The following is a 25,000-nucleotide window of genomic DNA, read 5'->3' as shown; positions in this document are numbered from 1 at the left end:
TAATAATAATAGTAATAGTAGTAGTAGTAGAAATAATGATAATAATAATAATAATAGTAGTAGTAGTAGTAGTAGTAGTAGTAATAATAATAATAATAATAATAATAATAGTAATAATAATAGTAATAGTATTAGTAGTGGTTGTATTAGTAGTAGTAGTAATAATAATAATAATAATAATAATAGTAATAGTAGTAGTAGTAGTAATAATAATAATAATAATAACAATAATAATAGTAGTAGTAGTAGCAGCAGCAGAAGTACATTATAGTAGTTCTATTATTATTATTATTATTATTATTATTACAGGTTTTACTACTACCATTACAACTACTACTACTACTACTACTACTATTATTATTATGATACTGGCTATATAACTGAATGAATAACTAACCACTAAAATAAATCACTCAGGAAAAGGTGTTAGGGAGCTTCCTGAACTGACAAACTAAACAGACAGACAGACAGACACCCCAACTACAATACCCCCACATAATAGATGAAGACACTAACAGAATAAATCAATTACTGGAATTTGTTACTCACTCTGGGGGCGTGTCATTCAATTCCCGTTTTCTTTGCAGATTGAGTCCTCCGATTTCTTTTATCCTCCTCTCCTCCTCCTCCTCCTCCCTCCTCCTCCTCTCCTCCTCCTCATTTTGCCTCCTCCTCCTCTCTTCCTCCTTCTCTGCCTCCAGTTGCTCTCGCCTCAACTCTTCCTCCATCCGTTTCTGTTGAGGGAGGGAGGAAAGTTTATTCTCTCTCTCTCTCTCTTTCTCTCTATCCATAAATCTGTCTACCTTTTGTATCTATCTAGCAATCTCTCTCTCTCTCTCTCTCTCTCTTTTGATCTATCTATCTACATCTATCTATCCATAAATCAATCAATCTATCTATCTATCTATCCATCAATCCATCCATTCATTCAACCATCCACCCATCTATCTATCTATATAACTATCCATCCATCCATCTATCTATCTATATAACTATCCATCCATCCATCTATCTATCCATCCATCCATCCATCTATCTATCAGTCCATCCAGCTAGGGTAACCATCCACTCACCTGCTCAGCCACAACCACAGCGTACTCCTTCTGGTATTTCTCTAGTAGCTGGTGCTTGAGTTTTTCCGCTTTTGGCAAAATCTCTTTCAGCTTTTTCGTGTTGTTCGTTTTGTCAAGCGACGTGTGGGTAGCGAATTCCGGGTGGCTCCTTATCTTCTCCAAAAACAACCTGTAAAGCGTAAATATTTCTCAGATCGTGTTTGGAAAAGCGGAAAGAATGAATTAACGTATATATTTTTCCTGTCTGTGATGGTGATGATGATGATGATGGTGGTGGTGGTGGTGGTGGTGGTGGTGGTGATGATGCATAAATCACTTAGGTAAAGGTGTTAGGGAGCTTCCTTTATTGTCCAGGTCTCACTGCCATACAGCATCACACTCCCCACTACCACACACTACCATACAGCATTACACTCCCCACTACCACACACTACTATACACTCCTCACTACCATACAGCATTACACTCCTACCATACACTCCTCACTACCACACACTACTATACACTCCTCACTACCATACAGCATTACACTCCTACCATACACTCCTCACTACCATACAGCATCACACTCCTACCATACACTCCTCACTACCATACACAACCATACAACTAAACAAACAATACTCACGTCATAAACTTCATGTACAAGATAAAGGCGTTTTCGAGACTGCCCTCTTCTGCGTAAACACTTGCCATTCGCACCATCTCGAGCCCTGAACGAAAATATCTGAAGGGGAAAGAGGAAGTACTGGTTAGGAATTGGCTTATTTTGTTATTAAAGTTCTTGTACGGTATTTCATTAGAGCGTGGACCTTGCAAGAGGGGAAGAAGTCAAGAGGGAGAGCTGTGGAGGTGGGTTACTTGAGAGGAGCGTGTGGAGTGACGTGGAGGGACAGGTTGACGAATGGGGAAGTGAAGGAACGTTGTGGTGTGGATGTGGTTGAGAAGATTAGGAGAAATACAGGGAGGGAGAGGGAGGGGTAGACCGAGGATGAGGTATAAGAGGGAGGGGGCAGCATGTGGTGTGACGTGGAGGGACAGGTTGACGAATGAAGAAGTGAAGGAACGTTGTGGTGTGGATGTGGATGTGGTTGAGAAGATTAGGAGAAATACACTGAGGTGGTTTGGACATGTGGAGAGAATGGAGAATGAAAGACTGACTAAGAGGGTGTATGTAGGTGAGGTGGAGGGAGGGAGAGGGAGGGGTAGACCGAGGATGAGGTGGAGGGATGGAATGCACTTGGCTCACTTTGTTATTAAATCTTTATACGGTACTTTACTACGTGTCAACAAGTGGGTTGGTGGAGGGTTAGTGCCCCTCCCCGTAAAACAACTAACTCGACGTCAAATGGCCACCCCTTACGGGATTATGGCGTCCGGCAATAGATAGATAGATAGACATCATTATATATTTGTGGTGTGGTGTTTTCTAGTCTCAGATGTGGTTGTTTTGATCTGTGTACACTGCCGCGGTGGTGGTGGTGGTTAGCCGCACGCTGTTCCAAGAGGAGGTCGCACCCATTCACACCCTGTACCTTCCACACTGCTCTCCCTCTCTCTCACCCTCTCAGATATGGCTGTTTATATCCATGTACACTGCCGCGGTGGTGGTGGTGGTAGTTAGCCGCACGCTGTACCACAAGGAAGACGCACCCACACACACCCCACACCTAGGCCCGGAACATTCTCTCTCTCTCTTTCTCCCTCGCTGTAATGTGCTGTAGTACATATATATATCTGTACAATTTTAAGTCAGTTTTAGGGCATGTAATGGTTTTAGGGGAGGGGCATTTTGGGGAGGGGGGGGTGTCAAAATTACATGGAAATCCTAAAGTCACTCTCCTAGTTAGTCTCTCATATCTCCACTCCATCCCTCCACCTCATCCTTGGCCTTCCCCTCCCTCTCACTCATACACTCTTCTAGTTAGTCTCTCATATACCTCTCCACTCCATCCCTCCACCTCATCCTTGGCCTCCCCCTCCCTCTCACTCACACTCTTCTTGTTAGTCTCTCATATACCTCTCCACTCCATCCCTCCACCTCATCCTTGGCCTCCCCTTCCCTCTCACGCACACACTCTTCTAGTTAGTCTCTCATATACCTCTCCACTCCATCCCTCCACCTCATCCTTGGCCTCCCCCTCCCTCTCACTCACACACTCTTCTAGTTAGTCTCTCATATCTCCACTCCATCCCTCCACCTCATCCTTGGCCTCCCCCTCCCTCTCACTCACACACTCTTCTAGTTAGTCTCTCATATCTCCACTCCATCCCTCCACCTCATCCTTGGCCTCCCCCTCCCTCTCACTCACACACTCTTCTAGTTAGTCTCTCATATCTCCACTCCATCCCTCCACCTCATCCTTGGCCTCCCCCTCCCTCTCACTCACACACTCTTCTAGTTAGTCTCTCATATACCTCTCCACTCCATCCCTCCATCTCATCCTTGGCCTCCCCCTCCCCCTCACTCACACACTCTTCTAGTTAGTCTCTCATATCTCCACTCCATCCCTCCACCTCATCCTTGGCCTCCCCCTCCCTCTCACTCACACTCTTCTAGTTAGTCTCTCATATACCTCTCCACTCCATCTCATCCTCGGTCTTCCCCTCCATCTCACTCTCCTAGTTAGTCTCTCATTTTCAGTGATAAATACAAAACAGTACTTATACCTGCGTAGGGGTATCTTAGCATCCACAATAACTGACTCGCTCTGGGAACACAGTTGTTTGATTCGGGCAGCCGGCTCGAGGTGCGAAAAATCCGTGCGCGACATAGTGACGCTGCGAAGAAATGTAAACAATTAATCGAAGCTCCCTAACACCTGTTCCTGAGTGATTTATTTTGCTTATTATACCTTAGTTTCTTCCTAAGTGATTTATTTTGTTTATTACACCTTACTGTCCTCTTCTGTGTTACATAAATCCTTCCAATATCGCCTAACACCTTTTCCTAAGTGATTTATTTTGTTTATTACACCTTACTGTCCTCTTCTGTGTTACATGAATCCTTCCAATATCGCCTAACACCTTTTCCTAAGTGATTTATTTTGTTTATTACACCTTACTGTCCTCTTCTGTGCTATATAAATCCTTCCAATATCGCCTAACACCTTTTCCTAAGTGATTTATTTTGTTTATTACACCTTACTGTCCTCTTCTGTGTTACATAAATCCTTCCAATATCGCCTAACATCTTTTCCTAAGTGATTTATTTTGTTTATTACACCTTACTGTCCTCTTCTGTTACATAAATCCTTCTAATATCGCCTAACACCTTTTCCTAAGTGATTTATTTTGTTTATTACACCTTACTGTCCTCTTCTGTGTTACATAAATCCTTCCAATATCGCCTAACACCTTTTCCTAAGTGATTTATTTTGTTTATTTACACCTTACTGTCCTCTTCTGTGTTACATAAATCCTTCCAATATCGCCTAACACCTTTTCCTAAGTGATTTATTTTGTTTATTACACCTTACTGTCCTCTTCTGTGTTACATAAATCCTTCCAATATTGCCTAACACCTTTTCCTAAGTGATTTATTTTGTTTATTACACCTTACTGTCCTCTTCTGTGTTACATAAATCCTTCCAATATCGCCTAACACCTTTTCCTAAGTGATTTATTTTGTTTATTACACCTTATTGTCCTCTTCTGTGTTACATAAATCCTTCTAATATCACCTAACACCTTTTCCTAAGTGATTTATTTTGCTTATTGCATCTTACTGTTTCATTCCAGTATTGTCTTAACACCTCATCCTAAGTGATTTATTTTGTTTATTGCATCTTACTGTTTCATTCCAATATTGTCTTAACACCTCTTCCTAAGTGATTTACTTTTCTCATTACAGTATGGAAAAGATGTCTTGATTTGTAAGGAAGCTCCCTAACACCTCTTCCTTAGTGATTTATTTTTGGATATGGCTGCTTAATATCATTTTGTATGTTATTTATGCAGAGTATGGCGATATTGGAAGGATTTATGTAACACAGAAGAGGACAGTAAGGTGTAATAAACAAAATAAATCACTTAGGAAAAGGTGTTAGGCGATATTGGAAGGATTTATGTAACACAGAAGAGGACAGTAAGGTGTAATAAACAAAATAAATCACTTAGGAAAAGGTGTTAGGCGATATTGGAAGGATTTATGTAACACAGAAGAGGACAGTAAGGTGTAATAAACAAAATAAATCACTTAGGAAAAGGTGTTAGGCGATATTGGAAGGATTTATGTAACACAGAAGAGGACAGTAAGGTGTAATAAACAAAATAAATCACTTAGGAAAAGGTGTTAGGCGATACTGGAAGGATTTATGTTGCAGAATACGAGAGCAAGGTGTATTAAGTAAAATAAATCACTAAAGAAAAGGTGTTAGGTGATATTGGAAGGATTTAGGTGACACAGGACAGGAAGGTGTAAGCGACAAAATCAATCACTTAAGAAAGGGTGTTAGGTAATAATGGAAGGATTTATACAACACAGAAGGGGGCAGTAAAGGAGAAAAAACAAAATAAATCACTTAGGAGAAGGTGTTAGGGAACTTCCTTGCCCTAAATCATTATTTTTTTCATTTTTTGGCCAGTTCAATATAATATACTCCCTCATTTATTTATATATGGGCGAAATGACACAATTTGGGGTCAAGAATGAATCACTTGTTGAATGACATTGCGTAATAGTGACAGCGTATTTGGAAATCAGGAAAATTTTTTGTGTAAGTTCCCAGGTCATATATATTTCAAAATCCAGCCCCATGGAAGTAAAAAAAATCCATATATATATCCAAAACTCAAATCTGCTCCACTATATTAAGTTTCTCTCTCTCATGACCAAAATTCCTCCCATTTCAGTCCAATTTCTCCTTAAGTGACATGCTTAAAAAATCCTCTCTCTCTTCATATATACTCAAAATCAAAATTATTCCCACCTGTACACCTAGCTACATATATGCCACGTATTTTGAAAGTATATACGGCTCAAAAAATACCTGGAAAGACTCGAAATAATGGGAAAAAAGGTGCAGGTGAGAGAGAGCTCCTCAGTGTTGACAAACTATCATCTGACTGAAAGAGATTATAGAAAATGGTGGATGGGCAACTTAATTAAAATGAAAAAAATATATATATGGCCTTTTTTTCGGAATTTAGGGCCCCGAGGCTAGGCTATCATAGTCCTACACGTATATTTAAAGAGCCAATTGCAGGTAGGCAGATTGGAGGGCTGATTTTGACTAGTAACCAAGGAGTTCGAGTTTGGATATTGATATACATTTTCATCTTAAATTGATGGTCAGGTGTAGTCAGATTGAAGGTTTGATTTGACTAGTAACCAAGGAGACTCATTCTTACCTCTAAATTATATGTAACCAATAAATTATTCAGTTTGAGAGAAGCACAGTTCCTTCAAATGAAACAGATAGATAGATAAATAGGTAGATAGGCAGATAGATAGATAGATACCATACCCTTCTGGAGTGTAGGGTTCCTCGGCTAGGCTCTTGTAACAATTCAGATTTGTAGAAACCGTAGATCCCATATCGCCTTTTTTGGAGTGTAAGCGACCGAAAAAAAAAGATCAGTTATAGGAAGGAGACCGCTGTTTTTGGACTGTAAGCGACCGAATCAATCAAAATCCTCTCTTTTTCGACTGTAATAATCAAAATCCTCTTATTTTGGAATGTAAGCGACCGAAAACAATGAAAATTCTGATTAATTATTGGAAGGAAGTCGCCCTTTTTGGACTGTAAGCGACCGATTAAGTCAAAATCCTCTTTTTGGACTGTAACAGTCAAAATCCTCTTTTTGGACTGTAATAATCAAAATCCTCTCTTTTTCGAGTGTAAGCGACCGAAAAGTATGAAAATTTTGATCAATTATAGGAAGGAAACCGCTCTTTTTGGACTTTAAGCGACCGAATCAGTCAAAATCCTCTCTTTTTGGACTGTAACAATCAAAATATTCTGCTTTTTTTTACTGTAATAATCAAAATTCTCCCTTTTTGGAGTGTAAGCGACCGAAAACAATGAAAATTCCGATTAAATATTGGCAGGAAGCCGCTCTTTTTGGACTATAAGCGACCGAATCAATCAAAATCCTCTCTTTTTGGACTATAAGCGGCCGAACTTATAATAATCCTGATCAATTTGGGGAAAAAGACAGCTCTACGCCCCTGGTAACATAATAAAATGAGGAAATCCATCAAGGCTTCGAATCGGAGTGCGTCAACCTTCTTAGTCGTTTCCAATTCGAGATAAATATTAAGCCTATCCTTTTCACTCCAACTCCTTCAGTCAGTCAATATATTTCTCATGTTTTCATGCCAAATGCAGAATAAATCGCATAGAAACAGGTACTGCGAACCCTGTCAGTGCCAGATAGACTCACATACGATGCAGTCTGGTTCAGAAATTTTAAAACTACCCTCCTTTCCCACCAACTTCTTCGACTTACCATCTTTCTCTTGTTTTCATGCCTAATGCAGAATAAATCGCATAGAAACAGGTATTGCGAAGCCTCTCAGCGCCAAATACACTTACTCTCAAAGCAGTCTCATTCAAAAATTTAAAAACTGGCTTGAATTCTGTTGTTTCTCTCCTTTTATGCCCACTAACTCCTTCAATTTAACATCTCTCTCTTGTTTTCTAGCCTACTGCAGAATGAATCGCTTATAGACAGGCATAGCGAACCCTCTCAGCGCCAAATAGACTCACCTACGAAGCAGTCTCATTCAAAAATTTAAAAACTGACTCGAATCCAATTGTTTCTCGCCTTTCATACCACCTCTTTCGACTTGACAACATTTGCTCTCGTTTCTCGGCCGCCATCAACACTGTGACATCATTGGGTCGTCGTTTCTTAATTCCTGGTGAGTTGCGATTTATTTTTGGGTGCTGTTGTTTGCGTTGAAGCCCTGACACCTTTTCCTAAGCGATTTATTTGGTTTATTACGCCTTCCTGTCCTATTCTGTTATATAAATCCAATATAGTGATTCATTTTGTTTATTACACCTGTTACACAAATCCTTTCAGTATCGCCTAACACCTTTTTCTTAGCGATTAATTGTCTTTATTACAACTTACTGTCCTATTCTGTCTTACATAAATCCGTACAGTATCACCTAACACCTTTACCTATGTGATTTATTTTGTTTAGTACACCTTACTCTCCAATTCTGTATTACAGAAATCTTTCTAATATCACCTAACACCTTTTCCTAAGTGAATTATTTGACTTATTACTCCTTACTGTCCTCTTCTGTCATATAAATCTTTTCAATATCACGTAAGAAATCTCTCTAAGCGATTTATTTTGCTTATTACACCTTATATGGTATAGCAACTGTGGAAGTGAAGGAGTGTTGTGGTGTAGATGTGGATGTGGAGTTACATGGAGAGACAGGCTGACAAATGAGGATATAAAGGAGTGTTGTGGTGTGGATGTGGATGTGGAGTTACATGGAGAGACAGGCTGACAAATGAGGATATAAAGGAGCGTTGTGGTGTGGATGTGGATGTGGAGTTACATGGAGAGACAGACTGACAAATGAGGATATAAAGGAGCGTTGTGGTGTGGATGTGGATGTGATAGGAAGCGTTAGGAGGAACACACTGAGGTGGTTTGGCCATGTGGAGAGGATGGAGGGTGAAAGACTGACGAAGAGAGTGTATGTGAGTGAGGTGGAGGGGGGGAGAGGGAGGGGGAGGCCGAGGATGAGCTGGAGGGATGGAGTGGAGAGGTATATGAGAGAGGGGGGTGTGAGCTGGGAGCAGGGCAGTGAAATGGCAGGAGACAGGGCCACATGGAGACGATTTGTTTGTGGCCACCCCTTACGGGATTAAGGCGTCTGGCAATAGATAAATAGATATAATCGTGATCGTTCCTATGTGTGTGTGTGTGTGTGTGTGTGTGTGTCTGTCTCCCTCTCTCTCTCTCTCTCTCTCTCTCTCTCTCTCTCTCTCTCTCTCTCTCTCTCTCTCTCTCTCTCTTCTGTGTATGTATATATATATGTATGTATGAATGTATGTATGTGTGCCTGTCTGTCTGTCTGTCTTTGTATGTATGTATGTATGTATATGTAACCTATGTGTGTATGTATGCATGTATGTACGTGTGTATGTGTGCCTGTCTGTCTGCCTGTATGCATGTATGTGTGTCTGTATGTATGTATGTATGTATGTGTGTGCGTGTCTCTCTGTATGTATGTATGTAAGAATGTGTGTATGTATGTACGTATGTCTGTCTGTCTCTCTCTGTATGTATGTATGTATGTATGTATGTGAAGGCAATTTTTGATCAAGTAAACATGGAAATATTATAACTCAATAATTTTTTCCTAACACAGGATGAACGAAGGAAAGGAAAGTCAGTTACACCGCATATTGGAAGCACGTGGACAGCTGTGGTTTTGAAATACAGGAGGAACAACGACTGCCAACACTACGCCATCTGCCAACACCCTCTGCCAACATAGGATTACCAGCTGACACCCCCTGCCCCCTCCACCTCACGTATTCTCCCTTCCACCATCTCCACCAACTCGCTGCCAACACTTAAAGCATTTTCCAACACCCCCCTCCTACCCACACCTCCTTCTGCCAACTCAGGGATGGCTACTACTCCTTTGCCAACTACAGCTACCTCTGCCAACACCTCCCTGCCACCCACCACCCCCTCTGCCAACCTTACACTGCCTACCATCACCTCTCCCACCTCCCTGCCAACTACAAGTGGATTTACTAACATCTCTTTGCCTTCGTCAGCTGTCTTTGCCAACACAGACTTGCCTACCCATGCTTCACATATCTCTGTGCCAACACCCACTGCCAACACATCATGCCAACCCACTGCTACTACCAACACCTCCTCTACCAACACGACAGAGGAGAACCAAGCGATGAAGACAGAGTGTGCGATGAGGGAAGGACTGAAGTGTGAGGAACGATGCATGCCTACCCACATTTTGCCCACTTCTGTGCCAACACCTACTGCCACCACCACCTCTAGCCAACCCACTGCCACTACCAACACCACTGCATCTCCTGCCAACACCCCGGAGGGAAGCCAGGCGAGGATGGAGGGTGCGGTGAGGGGTGGATTGAAATATGAGGAGAGACGCATTCCCCGGCCACCTTCCCGAATGGTCACCCGGAGTCAGACCGCTGCTGTCAGGGCCCCGCAGACCCCCGGGACCTCAGACCAAGCCAGTCCCACAATCCCAAAACCCAGGGGACAGAAACGGCCCTTGAGGGAGTCCCAGGAAGATGAGGGATTGGACAGCGTATCCCAGTCATGTCTCGTATCATCTGCAAGAGTTGGGATGGATGACTTTTTCGTGGCTAAAAATCCCACTTCAAATCCCTCGGGACACAAAATCGCCCAGTGGGATTATGAGGAGGGACACAGTGAAATCCCAAGGCAGTCCCAGCAGGCCGCGTCCCAGGGGTTGATGCTGGGATTTGGGATGGATGATTTTCCCGGTTGCAAAAATCCCGCCGGTTCGGGGATTGAGTTCGGGTCTGTGTGTCGGGAGTGTGGAGTTGTTGCGGTTACCGGGGCGTGCTGGATAGCCCACCAGACGGCACACGTTAAGGGAGAGGCGCTGTGTCGATTCTGTCCGCAGGCGTTTTTGACGAGGGAGGGACGAAACGCGCACGAACGCCATCATCGCGGCCCCGCTCTAGTTGAAGACACGTGCGAATGTGCTATCTGTGGCGGTACATTTATTAGTTTACAATACCTGGAGCTTCATATCCTCCACCTGCACCCCAGGACCTGCCTTACGGATCCAGGGTGGCTCAGGGAAGGCGCTCCAGCCCCCCCGCCCTGCTGTCCGGAAGAGGAGGCAGGCGGGGCGATGTTCCGTTGTGGCGTGTGTAGTGATGTGTTTACATTTAGCACCAATTTAGACTGTCACATGGCACTACATCCCAAACCAGGTCCTCACTACACCTGTGCACTGTGTCTCGCTCCATTTAGTACACTTGAGCCGCTGCGTACACATGTACAAACTCACAGACACGCACAGACACACACCATCCCTGTTCAACCTTGCCCGTCTCACCTACACCCTTCCTCTCACACATCATCCTCTCACCCTCACTCTTCCTCCTCTCATTCTCACCCTCCAGCTCCCTCTCACCCTCCATCTCACCCTCCAGCCCCCTCTCCCCCTGGCCCAACCTCGACTCAGAGCTACAAGAAGGGAGAAAGTCAAGTAATTGCTCCAACCTCACGTCCATCCACTCAGCCTCCAATCCCTTCACCTACTGCTTCATCCACGCAACTACCCACGCCTTCCCCTACCCAGCCGCCCCCTCCCTACCCCTACCAACCCTCATCTACCCCTTACCAACCCTCATCTACCCCCTACCAACCCTCATCTACCCCCTGCCAGCCTCCATCTGCATCCTACCCACCTTCAGTTCAAAATTCACAAAGTATCTCCTCTTCGTCAATTCCAACTCCTTTCTACTCATCTACTCCTGCTGCTCTTCAACCTTCTACTTCTACTTTTCAGCCATCTACCTCAAACCCCTTCCAGGCTTCTACTTCTGCGTCTACTTTCCAATCTACCGCTACTGTCCAACCGTCCAATTCAAACCAGTTTCAAAATTTAAATTCAGGATCTCAACCATCAACGTCAACGAATTTTCAGTCTGCCCTCCCACCCCATCCCTCCCCCACCCCGCCCCACCAGCCCCCCACCCCCTGCTACCCCCACCTCCCTGCCTATGCGTGGGGGGTTCCAGTGGGGAGAGGGGGGCAAGGGGGGCTTAATTTGGGGGTTCAAATGCCCCCCCAGCTCCTCAATTACTATATAATGATGTCGCTTTGGGGAAATTCACAGTCTGGCCTCAATTCCACGGCGAGTTTAGGAACCGCCCCGAATTTTGAATCAATTTCGAATTTTGGATCAGTTTCAAGTAACGGAAATAACGGATCTGGGTCGGTTGAAAATCAGGCATCGGTTACAAATTCGGGTTCCACTTCGGTTTCAAATTTGGGTTCGGTTTCAGCCTCGAGTTCCTTTTTCTCCTCCACGGCTCCTTCTTTCTCTCCCTCGGTCTCCTCCTCCTCTCCTCCTCCATGCTTTCCTCCGGTTTTCTCTCCCGCTTCCTCTTCCCTCCCTTCTCTTTCCTCCTCCCTAGCAGACTCTTCCCTCTCCGCTGTTCCCGATCCATCCTGCACCGCCGTTCCTACTTCCTCCACTTTTTGCTCCATTTCCACTTCTCTCCCGTCCACGACCTCCACCTCCTGGACAAACTACCTCAATTCCTCCACCTCTACCGTCCTCAGCTACATAAATCCATACATTCTCAATCAAAATAGACAAATTCAAAACAGTGACGATTTTCAAACCATTTTAAATCAGAAACGAATATACTCTCCTACAACGACCATGAAAGGAGAGGAAGAGGAGGAGGAAATATGGAAAGAGGAAGAGGAGGAGTTTGAAGAGGAAGACTTAGAGTGAAAAAGAGCATAGAAGGTCCCTAACACCCGTCCCATAGCGATTTATTTGAACTGTGACTATGAAAAGGGAAGGAGAGGAAGAGGAGGAGGAAATATGCAAAGAGGAAGAGGAGGAGTTTGAAGAGGAAGAGTTAGTGCTGTGAAGAAGGCCGTGGAAGATCCCTAACACCTTTTCTTGAGCGATTTATTCAGGATAGTGCACCTTAAGATATTCTTGTAAGTTATTTATTTTGGTTTCCGAATTTGTATCAGTGTCAGAGGAGAATTTTGAGATACGCGTAGGATAAGTCGCTACAGAGAAGGTGTTAGGGATTTCTCCAGTAATATATGAATTCATCCTTTAATTTCTGGATAATTGTTAATAATATTTGGTTAATTTTGTTATTATTATTATTATTATTATTACTGTTATTTTATTATTATTATTATTATTATTATTATTATTACTGTTATTTTATTATTATTATTATTATTATTATTATTATTATTACTGTTATTTTATTATTATTATTATTATTATTATTACTGTTATTTTATTATTATTATTATAATTATTTATATGTTAAATATGCTATGTTAAAAAATGCTATGCTATGTTAGGTATGGGTTAGTAATGAGTCTCCTTGGTTACTAGTCAAATTCCACTGTTATTCTGCCTACAAATGGGCCAAGAGGAATTTATTTTGAGTTAGTACTGAGTCTCCTTGGTTACTAGTCAAACTTGTCTAATTCTGGCCACAAATGGACTGAAAGGAGTTTATTTTGAGTTAGTACTGAGTCTCCTTGGTTACTAGTCAAATTCCACTGTTATTGACTACAAATGGGCCAAAAGGAGTTTATTTTGAGTTAGTAATGAGTCTCCTTGGTTACTAGTTAAACTTTCATGAGTTTTTTGTGTATATTTCTCTCTCTCTCTCTCTCTCTCTCTCTCCATTTTTGTCCAGATATGGCTGAAATGTATATTCTCTCTCTCTCTCTCTCTCTCTCTCTCTCCATTTTTGTACATATTTGGCTAAAATGTATCTTTATTCTCTCTCTCTCTCTCTCTCTCTCTCTCTCTCTCTCTCTCTCTCTCAAAATTAAGCTAATGTGTCAGTTATTTTTTTGAATTTTTGAATTGTGTAATATCTGTAACGATTAAAAATTACAGAGCAGCTTTTTCATACATAATTTATTCTTTGTAATTTAATTCTGTAATTATTTTTTATATGAGAGAGGTGGAGGGGGAGGCCAAGGATGAGATGGAGGGATGGAGTGGAGAGGTATATGAGAGAGGGGGGTGTGAGCTGGGAGCAGGGGAGTGAAATGGCAGGGGACAGGGTGACATGGAGGCGATTTGTTTGTGGCCACCCCTTACGGGATTAAGGCGTCTGGGAATTGATAGATAGATTTTTTTTTTTTTTTCAGTATACACACCTAGCTAAAAGTATTGTCTCCCTAACACCTCTTCCTTAGCGATTTATTATAGGATATGACTGGATAATATGATTTTTGAACATTATTTAAGCAGTTTGGCGATATTGGAAGGATTTATGTACCGCAAGAACACAGTAAGGAGTAATACGCAAAATAAATCACTTGGGAAAAGGTGTTAGGGGATATTGGAAGGATTTTTGTAACGAAATAGGACAGTAAGGTGTAATAAGCAAAATAAATCACTTAGGAGAAGGTGTTAAGCGAAATAGGAAGAATTTATGCAACACAGAAGAGGACAGTAAGGTGTAATAAACAAAATAAATCACTTAGGAAAAGGTGTTAGGCGATATTGGAAGGATTTATGTAACACAGAAGAGGACAGTAAGGTGTAATAAACAAAATAAATCACTTAGGAAAAGGTGTTAGGCGATATTGGAAGGATTTATGTAACACAGAAGAGGACAGTAAGGTGTAATAAACAAAATAAATCACTTAGGAAAATGTGTTAGGGGATATTGGAAGGATTTATGTAACACAGAAGAGGACAATAAGGTGTAATAAGCAAAATAAATCGCATGGGAAAAGGTGATAGGGGATACTGGAAGGATTTATGTAATGTAGTAGGACAGTAAGGTATAATAAACAAAATAAATCGCTTAGAAAAAGATGCTAGGCGATATTGGAAGGATTTATGTCACTTTCTCCCTCTCCTCTACTTTCCTCCCTCTCTTCTCTCCCTCCTTTCCTCCCTCTCTTCTCTCCTTTCCTCCCTCTCTTCTCTCCTTTCCTCCCTCTCTTCTCTCCTTTCCTCCCTCTCTTCTCTCCTTTCCTCCCTCTCTTCTCTACTTTCCTCCCTCTCTTCTCTACTTTCTTCCCTCTCTTCTCTACTTTCCTCCCTCTCTTCTTCTTTCCTCCCTCTCTTCTCTCCTTTCCTCCCTCTCTTCTCTCCTTTCCTCCCTCTCTTCTCTCCTTCCTCTTCTCTTCTTTCCTCTCTTTTCTCCTTTCCTCCTTCTATTCTCTACTTTTCTTCCTCTTTTCTCTTCTCCCTCTTTTCTCTCCTTCCTCGTCTCTACTTTCCTCCCTCTCTTCTCTCCTTCCTCGTCTCTACTTTCCTCCCTCTCTTCTCTCCTTCCTCTTCTCTACTTTCCTCCCACTCTTCTCTCCTTCCTCTTCTCTACTTTCCTCCCTCTCTTCTCTCCTTCCTCTTCTCTACTTTCCTCCCTCTCTTCTCTCCTTCCTCTTCTCTACTTTCCTCCCTCTCTTCCCTCCTCTCTTTTCTCCTTTCCTCCCTCTCTTCTCTCCTTCCTCTTCTCTACATTCCTCCCTCTCATCTTCATCTCGATATTTTTGTGTTTCTTTCCGTCTGCATTTTCTATATTCAATTTCGTTCATTTGCAGCTTATTTCACGTTGCCCAGGTTAAAGCAAGCTATAGAACGCTCTCCTAGTCAGTCTCTCATCCCCCATTCTCTCCAGGGGCAGAGAAACACAAGGATATTCAAATTTGGCGGAAAATAGAAGAGTTTGTGGTAAAGGTGAATTTTCTGTGTTAGCCATTACGTTCTCTTCCCGCCAGCTCTATTATTCTCAGGGGTGTCACTTTAGCGGGTTCTTGCTAGATTTAGAAGTATATTGTTCTATTTATCTAGTATATTAATGTCTACCTATAAGAGATTTTGCGATATTATTAGTTATTTTTTTATAATTTTGATATTTTGAAGATTTTTTGCAGTTTTTGCACGTTTCTCATGGAATGTTTATGTAGCATCACTTTAGCTGTTTTTGAAAGCAAGTGTAGCATTGTCGATTTGGCAACTTTAAATGATGTTATCGATGTTTCTAGAAATTATTGTACGGTTTTTCGTTTTTAAGTGAGTCTGTTTATATATTTTTCAGGACCCATATTGTAATTATTATATAGAGCAAGTGTAGCGATTTCTCTGACAGGATTTGGTAGTTCTCCATAGGTTCAGCCATGTCCTTGAAATTTCTAGTATTATCCAGCGATTATCTGGAAAGTTTTATATACGGTGACATTCTAGTAATAAGTTTTTTTGAATAGATTTCGTCGTTTTTGAGATTGAATTTAGCGCACTTTTAAGGGGGAGTTTAGCGCTATTTGTCAATTTAGATTTGGCAACTCTTATTAGTCCTTATCAGAGCCCAGAACGGGACGCTACCCTGCCCCTCTCTCCCTCCCACGCCCTAAAAACCCTTAAAAACCCGGGGGCTGCCTAAAATTCCGACGGTTTTTGGAGTGCGAGGGAGGTGACTGCTGGTGGCGGTGCCGGAGTGCGCAGACGGAGGCGCAGTAGAGAGAGAGACAGTATTGAATTTTCCCCCACTCAGTGAGGAAGGGGCTGCCATCTTTGGGGGTGACTGTGTGTATAGGAGACGCGCCCCGGAGTAAAATCTGGCCAAAATGTCCGGGAATATGGGGATGGAGGCCCTCATCCCCATCGTGAATAAACTCCAGGATGCCTTTACGCAGCTGGGCGTCCACATGCAGCTGGATCTTCCCCAAATCGCCGTGGTAGGAGGCCAGTCAGCTGGTAAATCCTCTGTCCTGGAGAATTTCGTTGGCAGGTGAGTATTTGGGGACATGTCGAATTTTTTAAACCCCCCTTTGGGATATTTTGGGACATTTTTGGGGCCCGGGGTTGACAGGGACGGGATGGAAATTTGAGTGATTGATGTGGGCGTTGCTACGGTAATGGAGGAGCCGCTAGGTCGATTTGGGGATTAATTGGATGGATTTAGGTGGATTTTGTGTGATTTACGTTGATTTTTTAAGACTCTGAGCAATAGAAAATAATGGGAAGGAGTTATTAATGGAGATAATGGGTGTAGATGTTACTAGAATAAATGGAGAAGGATTTAGGCTGATTTGGGGATTAATTGGATGGATTTAGGTGGATTTTGTGTGATTTATATTGATTTTTTGAGAGGCTGGGCAATAGAAATTAATGGGATAGAGTTTTTAATGGAGATAATGGGTGTAGATGTTACTAGAATAAATGGAGGAGGATTTAGGCTGATTTGGGGATTAATTGGATGGATTTAGGTGGATTTTGGGAGATTATAATGGATTTTTTGGGAGTATGGGATGCTGGGATTAACGGAAAATGCTTGATGATGGAGATAATGGGTGGAGATGTTACTAAAATAATTGGAGAAGAATCTAGGTCAATTTGGAGATTAATTGTGCGACCATCATCCACTCACTTGATGTAGTGCTGCCTACTTCTTCCTTAGCCTTTATCATTCTTTTTCTCTGCCTGTCCTCCTCTCTTCCTATTTCTCACCATCATCCACTCACTTGATGTAGTGCTGCCTACTTCTTCCTTAGCCTTTATCATTCTTTTTCTGTGCCTGTCCTCCTCTCTTCCTATTTCTCACCATCATCCACTCACTTGATGTAGTGCTGCCTACTTCTTCCTTAGCCTTTATCATTCTTTTTCTGTGCCTGTCCTCCTCTCTTCCTATTTCTCCCATCTTTCCTGTCACTTCTTATTGCTTTTCTTTCCTTTACAGGTGGCTTTACATTGAGTGACAAGCCAAATGGTTTCCTGTAAGCCAGGAAACCATTTACAACGCTGGGTGGTAACCATATAACCAAACCATACGTGCTGCCTACGTGTCAACAAGTGGGTTGGTGGAGGGTTAGTGCCCCTCCCCGTAAAACAACTAACTCAAAGACAAACCCCCACCCCTTACCCGATTATGGCGTCTGGCAATAGATAGATAGATAGATATTAATGGAAATAATAGATGTAGTTGATGCCAAAATAATGGTGAGTCATGTAGGTTGGTTTGAGGGATTAATGGGCTGGATTTACATGGGTTTTGATGGATTTCAGTGGATTTTTTGAGAGGCTGGGGTATATAAGAAAATGGGGAATGGAAAATAATAGATGTAATAGATGTGGAAGGATCTAGAATGATGGAGGGTGAGCATTTATATTTTTTGAAGTATTTTTGATTTTTTTCGAGTTATTTTGAGCTGTTTTTTGATATATTGGTGCTATTATAGGTAGTAGGGATAATGGGGAATGGAAAATAATGGATATGGAAGATGGTAGAGCAATGGAGAATCATCATATTTGTTTTTTGAAGAATTTTTGAGTTATTTTGAGCTGTTTTTTTAAATTTTGGTGCTATAATAGGTAATGGGGATAATGGGGGATGGAAAATAATGGGTGTAATGGATTTGGGAGGTGCAAGAGCGATGGAGGGTGAGCATTTATATTTTTTGAAGAATTAGGGACTTTTTTTGAGATTTCTTCGGGTATTTTGGTTTGGTCATGTGGAGAGGATGGAGGGTGAAAGACTGACAAGGAGAGTGTATGTGAGTGAGGTGGAGGGGGGAAGAGGGAGGGGGAGGCCGAGGATGAGATGGAGGGATGGGGTGGAGAGGTATATGAGAGAGGGGGTGTGACTTTGAGAGGATGGAGGGTGAAAGACTGACGAGGAGAGTGTATGTGAGTGAGGTGGAGGGGGGAAGAAGGAGGGGGAGGCCGAGGATGAGATGGAGGGATGGAGTGGAGAGGTATATGAGAGAGGGGGGTGTGAGTTGGGAGCGGGGCAGTGAAATGGCGGGGGACAGGGTGACGTGGAGGCGATTTGTTTGTGGCCACCCTGAATGGGATTGAGGCGTCTGGCAATAGATAGATAGATAGAAAAAATAATGGGTGTGAGCATTTTTGGATTAATGGGGAGCATCCATAATTATTTCCAAGGAATTAGGGAGTTTTTTTGAAGTGATACATGCTTCCTACGTGTCAGCAAGTGGGTTGGTGGAGGGTTAGTGCCCCTCCCCGTAAAACAACTAACTCAAAGTCAAACCCCCACCCCTTACCCGATTATGGCGTCTGGCAATAGATAGATAGATAGATAGATTATTATTATTATTATTATTATTATTATCATTATTGGGTTGGTGGAGGGTTAGTGCCCCTCCCCGTAAAACAACTAACTCAAAGACAAACCCCCGCCCCTTACCCGATTATGGCGTCTGGCAATAGATAGATAGATAGATAGATAGATTATTATTATTATTATTATTATCATCATTATTGGGTTGGTGGAGGGTTAGTGCCCCTCCCCGTAAAACAACTAACTCAAAGACAAACCCCCACCCCTTACCCGATTATGGCGTCTGGCGATAGATAGATAGATAGATAGTTTTTTGAGTTATATGTGTGTGTTATTTTGGATGCATTAATTTTGCTACTCATTATTTTTTTGTCAATATACTAAACTGTAATTATTATCGTGATGATTTTACGAAGTTGATGTGTAATAGTGGAGATGGTGGTGAGATGAGTGTAATGCTGTATGGTAGTGTAATGAGCAGTATATGGTAGTGAGGAGTGAATGGTAGTGTATGGTACGAGAGTGTATTGTAATGTAGTGTGGAGTGTAATGCTGTATGGTAGTGTAGTGAGCAGTGTATGGTAGTGAGGAGTGAATGGTAGTGTATGGTACGAGAGTGTATTGTAATGTATGGTAGTATGGAGTGTAATGCTGTATGGTAGTGAGGAATTTATGGTACTGTATGGTAATGTGGAGTGTAATGCTATATGGTAGTGAGGAGTGTAATGCTGTATGGTAGTGTGGAGTGTAATGCTGTATGGTAGTGAGGAGTGTAATGCTGTATGGTAGTGTGGAGTGTAATGCTGTATGGTAGTGTGGAGTGTAATGCTGTATGGTAGTGAGGAGTGTAATGCTGTATGGTAGTGAGGAGTGTAATGCTGTATGGTAGTGAGACCTGGGCAGTAAAGGAAGCTCCCTAACACCTTTTCCTAAGTGATTTATGCAGCATGTATTAGGAGTGTAATGCTGTATGGTTGTAAGGAGTGTATGGTAGTGAGGAGTGTAATGCTGTATGGTAGTGAGACCTGGGCAGTAAAGGAAGAGGATATTCACAGGCTCAAACGTACAGAAATGACAATGATTAGGTGGATGTGCAGTGCGTCCCTGAGTGTGAGGCCTGGGGGGGCTGGGTTTACGATGGAAGAGTTGAGAGGAAGGATGGGACTGGAGTGTATTGGTGTTGTGATGAGGAGGGGTAGACTGAGATGGTTTGTGATGAGGAAGGGTAGACTGAGGTGGTTTGTGATGAGGAGGGGTAGACTGAGATGGTTTGGGAGGAAGGATGGGACTGGAGTGTATTGGTGTTGTGATGAGGAGGGGTAGACTGAGATGGTTTGTGATGAGGAGGGGTAGACTGAGATGGTTTGTGATGAGGAGGGGTAGACTGAGATAGTTTGGGAGGAAGGATGGGACTGGAGTGTATTGCTGTTGTGATGAGGGGTAGATTGAGATGGTTTGTGATGAGGAGGGGTAGACTGAGATGGTTTGTGATGAGGAGGGGTAGACTGAGATGGTTTGTGATGAGGAGGGGTAGACTGAGATGGTTTTGGTCATGTGGAGAGGATGGAGGATGACAGTTGGGTGTGGAGGGTGAGAAGTGTTAATGTTGGGGGTGGGGTAGTGAGAGGCAGACCAAGAAAGACATGAGATGAGGTCATTGAGTGTGACCTCAGGGATAAGGCGCTGAATTGGGAGGCTGCCAGAGATCGAGCAGGATGGAGAGCTGCCATGAGGTGACCAAGGCTGAAGCGTGCAAGCAGACTGGAGCCTTTATAATCAATACAATACAATAAGCAGGCTGCCAGAGATCGAGCAGCCTTCAAAAACAAAATAAAAATACCTCATACCAGAGCCTGTATTCTTGTTCATTAAGGTAATTCCCTAACACCTGTTCATAAGTGATTTATTTTGCTCATAACACCTTCCCATCCTCTCCTGTGTTAAGTCATTGCAATTTCACCAAACACTATATAACATCTATCTATCTGTCTATCAATTGCCAGATGCCATAATCCCATAAAGGGTGGCCACAAACAAATCACCTCCATGTCACCCTGTCCCCCACCATTTCACTGCCCTGCTCCCAGCTCACACCCCCCTCTCTCATATACCTCTCCACTCCATCCCTCCATCTCATCCTTGGCCTCCCCCTCCACCTCACTCACATACACTCTCCTAGTTAGTCTCTCATATACCTCTCCACTCCATCCCAGCCATATCCAGAAATAAATAGCTAAGGAAGAGGTGTTAGGGAGCTTCCATAACTGATGAAAATGCAGTCTCTCGCCATCCGCACATCGTATAGTTTATAAATAATGTATATATGGATTTTTTAAATGGATTTGTACTGTATTGAAGTGTATTGGGGTTTATTGAAGTATTTTAGGGTTTGAAATGTACCTGGGTTTATTTAAGTATATATTAATTTGTGCATTGAGTTTGTGGTAGGTGGTGGCGACCATCATCCACTCACTTGATGTAGTGCTGCCTACTTCTTCCTTAGCCTTTATCATTCTTTTTCTGTCTGTCCTCCTCTCTTCCTATTTCTTACCATCATCCACTCACTTGATGTAGTGCTGCCTACTTCTTCCTTAGCCTTTATCATTCTTTTTCTGTGCCTGTCCACCTCTCTTCCTATTTCTTACCATCATCCACTCACTTGATGTAGTGCTGCCTACTTCTTCCTTAGCCTTTATCATTCTTTTTCTGTGCCTGTCCTCCTCTCTTCCTATTTCTTACCATCATCCACTCACTTGATGTAGTGCTGCCTACTTCTTCCTTAGCCTTTATCATTCTTTTTCTGTGCCTGTCCTCCTCTCTTCCTATTTCTTACTATCATCCACTCACTTGATGTAGTGCTGCCTACTTCTTCCTTAGCCTCTATCATTCTTTTTCTGTGCCTGTCCTCCTCTCTTCCTATTTCTTACCATCATCCACTCACTTGATGTAGTACTGCCTACTTCTTCCTTAGCCTTTATCATTCTTTTTCTGTGCCTGTCCTCCTCTCTTCCTATTTCTTACCATCATCCACTCACTTGATGTAGTACTGCCTACTTCTTCCTTAGCCTTTATCATTCTTTTTCTGTGCCTGTCCTCCTCTCTTCCTATTTCTTACCATCATCCACTCACTTGATGTAGTGCTGCCTACTTCTTCCTTAGCCTTTATCATTCTTTTTCTGTGCCTGTCCTCATCTCTTCCTATTTCTCACCATCATCCACTCACTTGATGTAGTGCTGCCTACTTCTTCCTTAGCCTTTATCATTCTTTTTCTGTGCCTGTCCTCCTCTCTTCCTATTTCTTACCATCATCCACTCACTTGATGTAGTGCTGCCTACTTCTTCCTTAGCCTTTATCATTCTTTTTCTGTGCCTGTTCTCCTCTCTTCCTATTTCTCACCATCATCCACTCACTTGATGTAGTGCTGCCTACTTCTTCCTTAGCCTTTATCATTCTTTTTCTGTGCCTGTCCTCCTCTCTTCCTATTTCTCCCATCTTTCCTGTCACTTCTTATTGCTTTTCTTTCCTTTACAGGTGGCTTTACATTGAGTGACAAGCCAAATGGTTTCCTGTAAGCCAAGAAACCATTTACAACGCTGGGTGGTAACCATATAACCAAACCATACGTGCTGCCTACGTGTCAACAAGTGGGTTGGTGGAGGGTTAGTGCCCCTCCCCGTAAAACAACTAACTCAAAGTCAAATGGCCACCCCTTATGGGATTATGGCGTCTGGCAATAGATAGATAGATAGATAGAGGTGTATTTAAGTATATATTTGGGTGTATTTAAGTATTGAGGTGTATTTAAGTATATATTGGGGTGTATTTAAGTATTGAGGTGTATTTAAGTATATATTTAGGTGTATTTAAGTATTGAGGTGTATTTAAGTATATATTTAGGTGTATTTAAGTATTGAGGTGTATTTAAGTATATATTGGGGTGTATTTAAGTATTGAGGTGTATTTAAGTATATATTGGGGTGTATTTAAGTATTGAGATGTATTTAAGTATATATTGGGGTGTATTTAAGTATATATATGTGTATTGGGGTGTGAGTGTTTAAGTACTGTATATATTTAAGTGTTTAGGGGGGTGCTGTATTTGTCTGTCTGTCTGTCTGTCTGCCTCTCTCTCTGTCTGTCTCTCTCTCTCTCTCCAAGAAAAAAACAAAAATGACAACAGAGATTGGTAGAGAATGTGTGTGTGTGTGTGTGTGTGTGTGTTATGTAGGTATTTATGTCTACTTTATGTGTGTGTGTGTGTGTGTGTGTGTGTGTGTCTGTGTGTGTGTGTAAATATAATGTGTGTGTGTTATGTAGGTATTTATGTCTATACTATATGCATGTATGTATCTGTGTATGTGTGTGTGTGTGTGTGTGTGTAAATATAATGTAGGTATTTATGTCTACTATATGTATGTATGTATGTGTGTGTGTGTGTAAATATAATGTATGTGTGTTATGTAGGTATTTATGTCTATGTACTGTATGTATGTGTGTGTGTGTAAATATAATGTATGTGTGTTATGTAGGTATTTATGTGTATGTACTGTATGTATGTATGTGTGTGTGTGTGTGTGTGTGTGTGTGTAAAGAGGAGAAAAATAATGCAAAGGTAAACAGAAGAAGAAAAAACTAATTAGGAAAGAAAATGTCATCTTGTCATATATTTGTCTTAAGAAAAAAATAATTAAAGAAAATGGGGGAGAGAGAGAGAGAGAGAGAGAGAGAGAGAGAGAGAGAGAGAGAGAGAGAGAGAGAGAGGGAGAGGAGGGCAAAAAATAAAGACAATAAATAGAAAGAAAGAAATTGAAAAGGAAGAAAGAAGGAAAATTTTGTAGGAGGGGGACAGGGCGACTTGGAGGCGATTTGTTTGTGGCCACCCCAAACGGGATTGAGGCGTCTGGCAATAGATAGATAGGTAGAGATCACCATCCACTGGGGCCGCTCGAGGAATCAGAAATGCATTTTGAATTCCGCGTCTGAGATGGTTTGTGATGAGGAGGGGTAGACTGAGATGGTTTGTGATGAGGAGGGGTAGACTGAGATGGTTTGTGATGAGGAGGGGTAGACTGAGATGGTTTGTGATGAGGAGGGGTAGACTGAGATGGTTTGTGATGAGGAGGGGTACACTGAGATGGTTTGTGATGAGGAGGGGTAGACTGAGATGGTTTGTGATGAGGAGGGGTAGACTGAGATGGTTTGTGATGAGGAGGGGTAGATTGAGATGGTTTGTGAGGAAGGATGGGACTGGAGTGTATTGGTGTTGTGATGAGGAGGGGTGGACTGAGATGGTTTGTGATGAGGAGGAGTAGATTGAGATGGTTTGTGATGAGGAGGGGTAGATTGAGATGGTTTGTGATGAGGAGGGGTAGACTGAGATGGTTTGTGATGAGGAGGGGTAGATTGAGATGGTTTGTGATGAGGAGGGGTAGATTGAGATGGTTTGTGAGGAAGGATGGGACTGGAGTGTATTGGTGTTGTGATGAGGAGGGGTAGACTGAGGTGGTTTGTGATGAGGAGGGGTAGACTGAGATGGTTTGTGATGAGGAGGGGTAGACTGAGATGGTTTGTGAGGAAGGATGGGACTGGAGTGTATTGGTGTTGTGATGAGGAGGGGTAGACTGAGATGGTTTGGACATGTGGAGAGGATGGGGGATGATAATTGGGTGAGGAAGGTAAGAAGTGTTAATATTGGGGGTGGGGTTAGGAGGGGTAGACCGAGAAAGACATGGGACGAGGTCATTAAGTGTGACCTCAGGGTTAAGGGACTGAACAGGGAGGCTGCCAGAGATTGAGCAGCATGGAGAGCCGCCATTAGGTGACCAAGGCCGACACGTGCAAGCAGGTTGGAGCCTTTAAAAACGAAACGAAACGAACACACACACACACACACACACACACACACACACACACACACACACACACACACACACACACACACACACACACACACACACACACACACACACACACACACACACACACACACACACACACACACACACACACACACACACACACACACACACACACACACACACACACACACACACACACACACACACACACACACACACACACACACACACACACACTATCCCTGGCCACCATAGACCCTCTCCCCTCACAACCTTGGTCGTAGGACTCCTGGACGATCACA

General features: G+C 42.5%; 3 protein-coding genes across 3 annotated transcripts in view; 2 read left to right on the top strand and 1 right to left on the bottom strand.

Annotated features, from left to right (window-relative positions):
- The window catches only part of LOC145395666 (STAM-binding protein-like), an 11,103-nt gene extending 4,983 nt beyond the window's left edge, over positions 1-6,120 (bottom strand). The window contains exons 1-5 of the mRNA XM_080269233.1: positions 6,065-6,120; positions 3,744-3,854; positions 1,702-1,800; positions 1,074-1,242; positions 550-734 (exon numbers count right to left, since the gene is read on the bottom strand). Of these exons, the coding sequence (XP_080125359.1) occupies positions 550-734; positions 1,074-1,242; positions 1,702-1,800; positions 3,744-3,847 (557 nt within the window). The 5' untranslated portion in view covers positions 3,848-3,854; positions 6,065-6,120. The remainder of the gene's footprint in view (positions 1-549; positions 735-1,073; positions 1,243-1,701; positions 1,801-3,743; positions 3,855-6,064) is intronic.
- A 4,027-nt stretch (positions 6,121-10,147) lies between these two features.
- Positions 10,148-12,836, top strand: LOC145395631 (uncharacterized). Its single transcript, XM_080269199.1, has 4 exons — positions 10,148-11,095; positions 11,879-11,934; positions 12,322-12,419; positions 12,802-12,836. Exons 1-4 carry the CDS (start codon positions 10,148-10,150, stop codon positions 12,834-12,836), a joined length of 1,137 nt encoding a protein of 378 aa, XP_080125325.1.
- Positions 12,837-16,386: 3,550 nt separating this feature from the next.
- shi (dynamin-1 shibire) overlaps positions 16,387-25,000 on the top strand; it is a 73,310-nt gene continuing 64,696 nt past the window's right edge. The window contains exon 1 of the mRNA XM_080269237.1: positions 16,387-16,550. Within this exon, the coding sequence (XP_080125363.1) occupies positions 16,387-16,550 (164 nt within the window). The remainder of the gene's footprint in view (positions 16,551-25,000) is intronic.

This window comes from Coenobita brevimanus, chromosome 32, assembly GCF_032717465.1.
Source record: "Coenobita brevimanus isolate Jiangsu-jjx chromosome 32, ASM3271746v2, whole genome shotgun sequence".
Classification (NCBI taxonomy): domain Eukaryota; kingdom Metazoa; phylum Arthropoda; class Malacostraca; order Decapoda; family Coenobitidae; genus Coenobita; species Coenobita brevimanus.
The sequence above is the reverse complement of the archived record's forward strand: the minus strand, read 5'-3'. Positions and strand labels throughout refer to the sequence as shown.

Coding starts and splice junctions, on each gene's coding strand:
- LOC145395631 (XM_080269199.1), top strand. CDS start 10,148: ATGGAGGGTGCGGTGAGGGGTGGATTGAAATATGAGGAGAGACGCATT. Junction 11,096..11,878: donor ATGTACAAACTCACAGACAC/GCACAGACACAC, acceptor ATGCCCCCCCAG/CTCCTCAATTACTATATAAT. Junction 12,420..12,801: donor AAATAGACAAATTCAAAACA/GTGACGATTTTC, acceptor AATTTGTATCAG/TGTCAGAGGAGAATTTTGAG.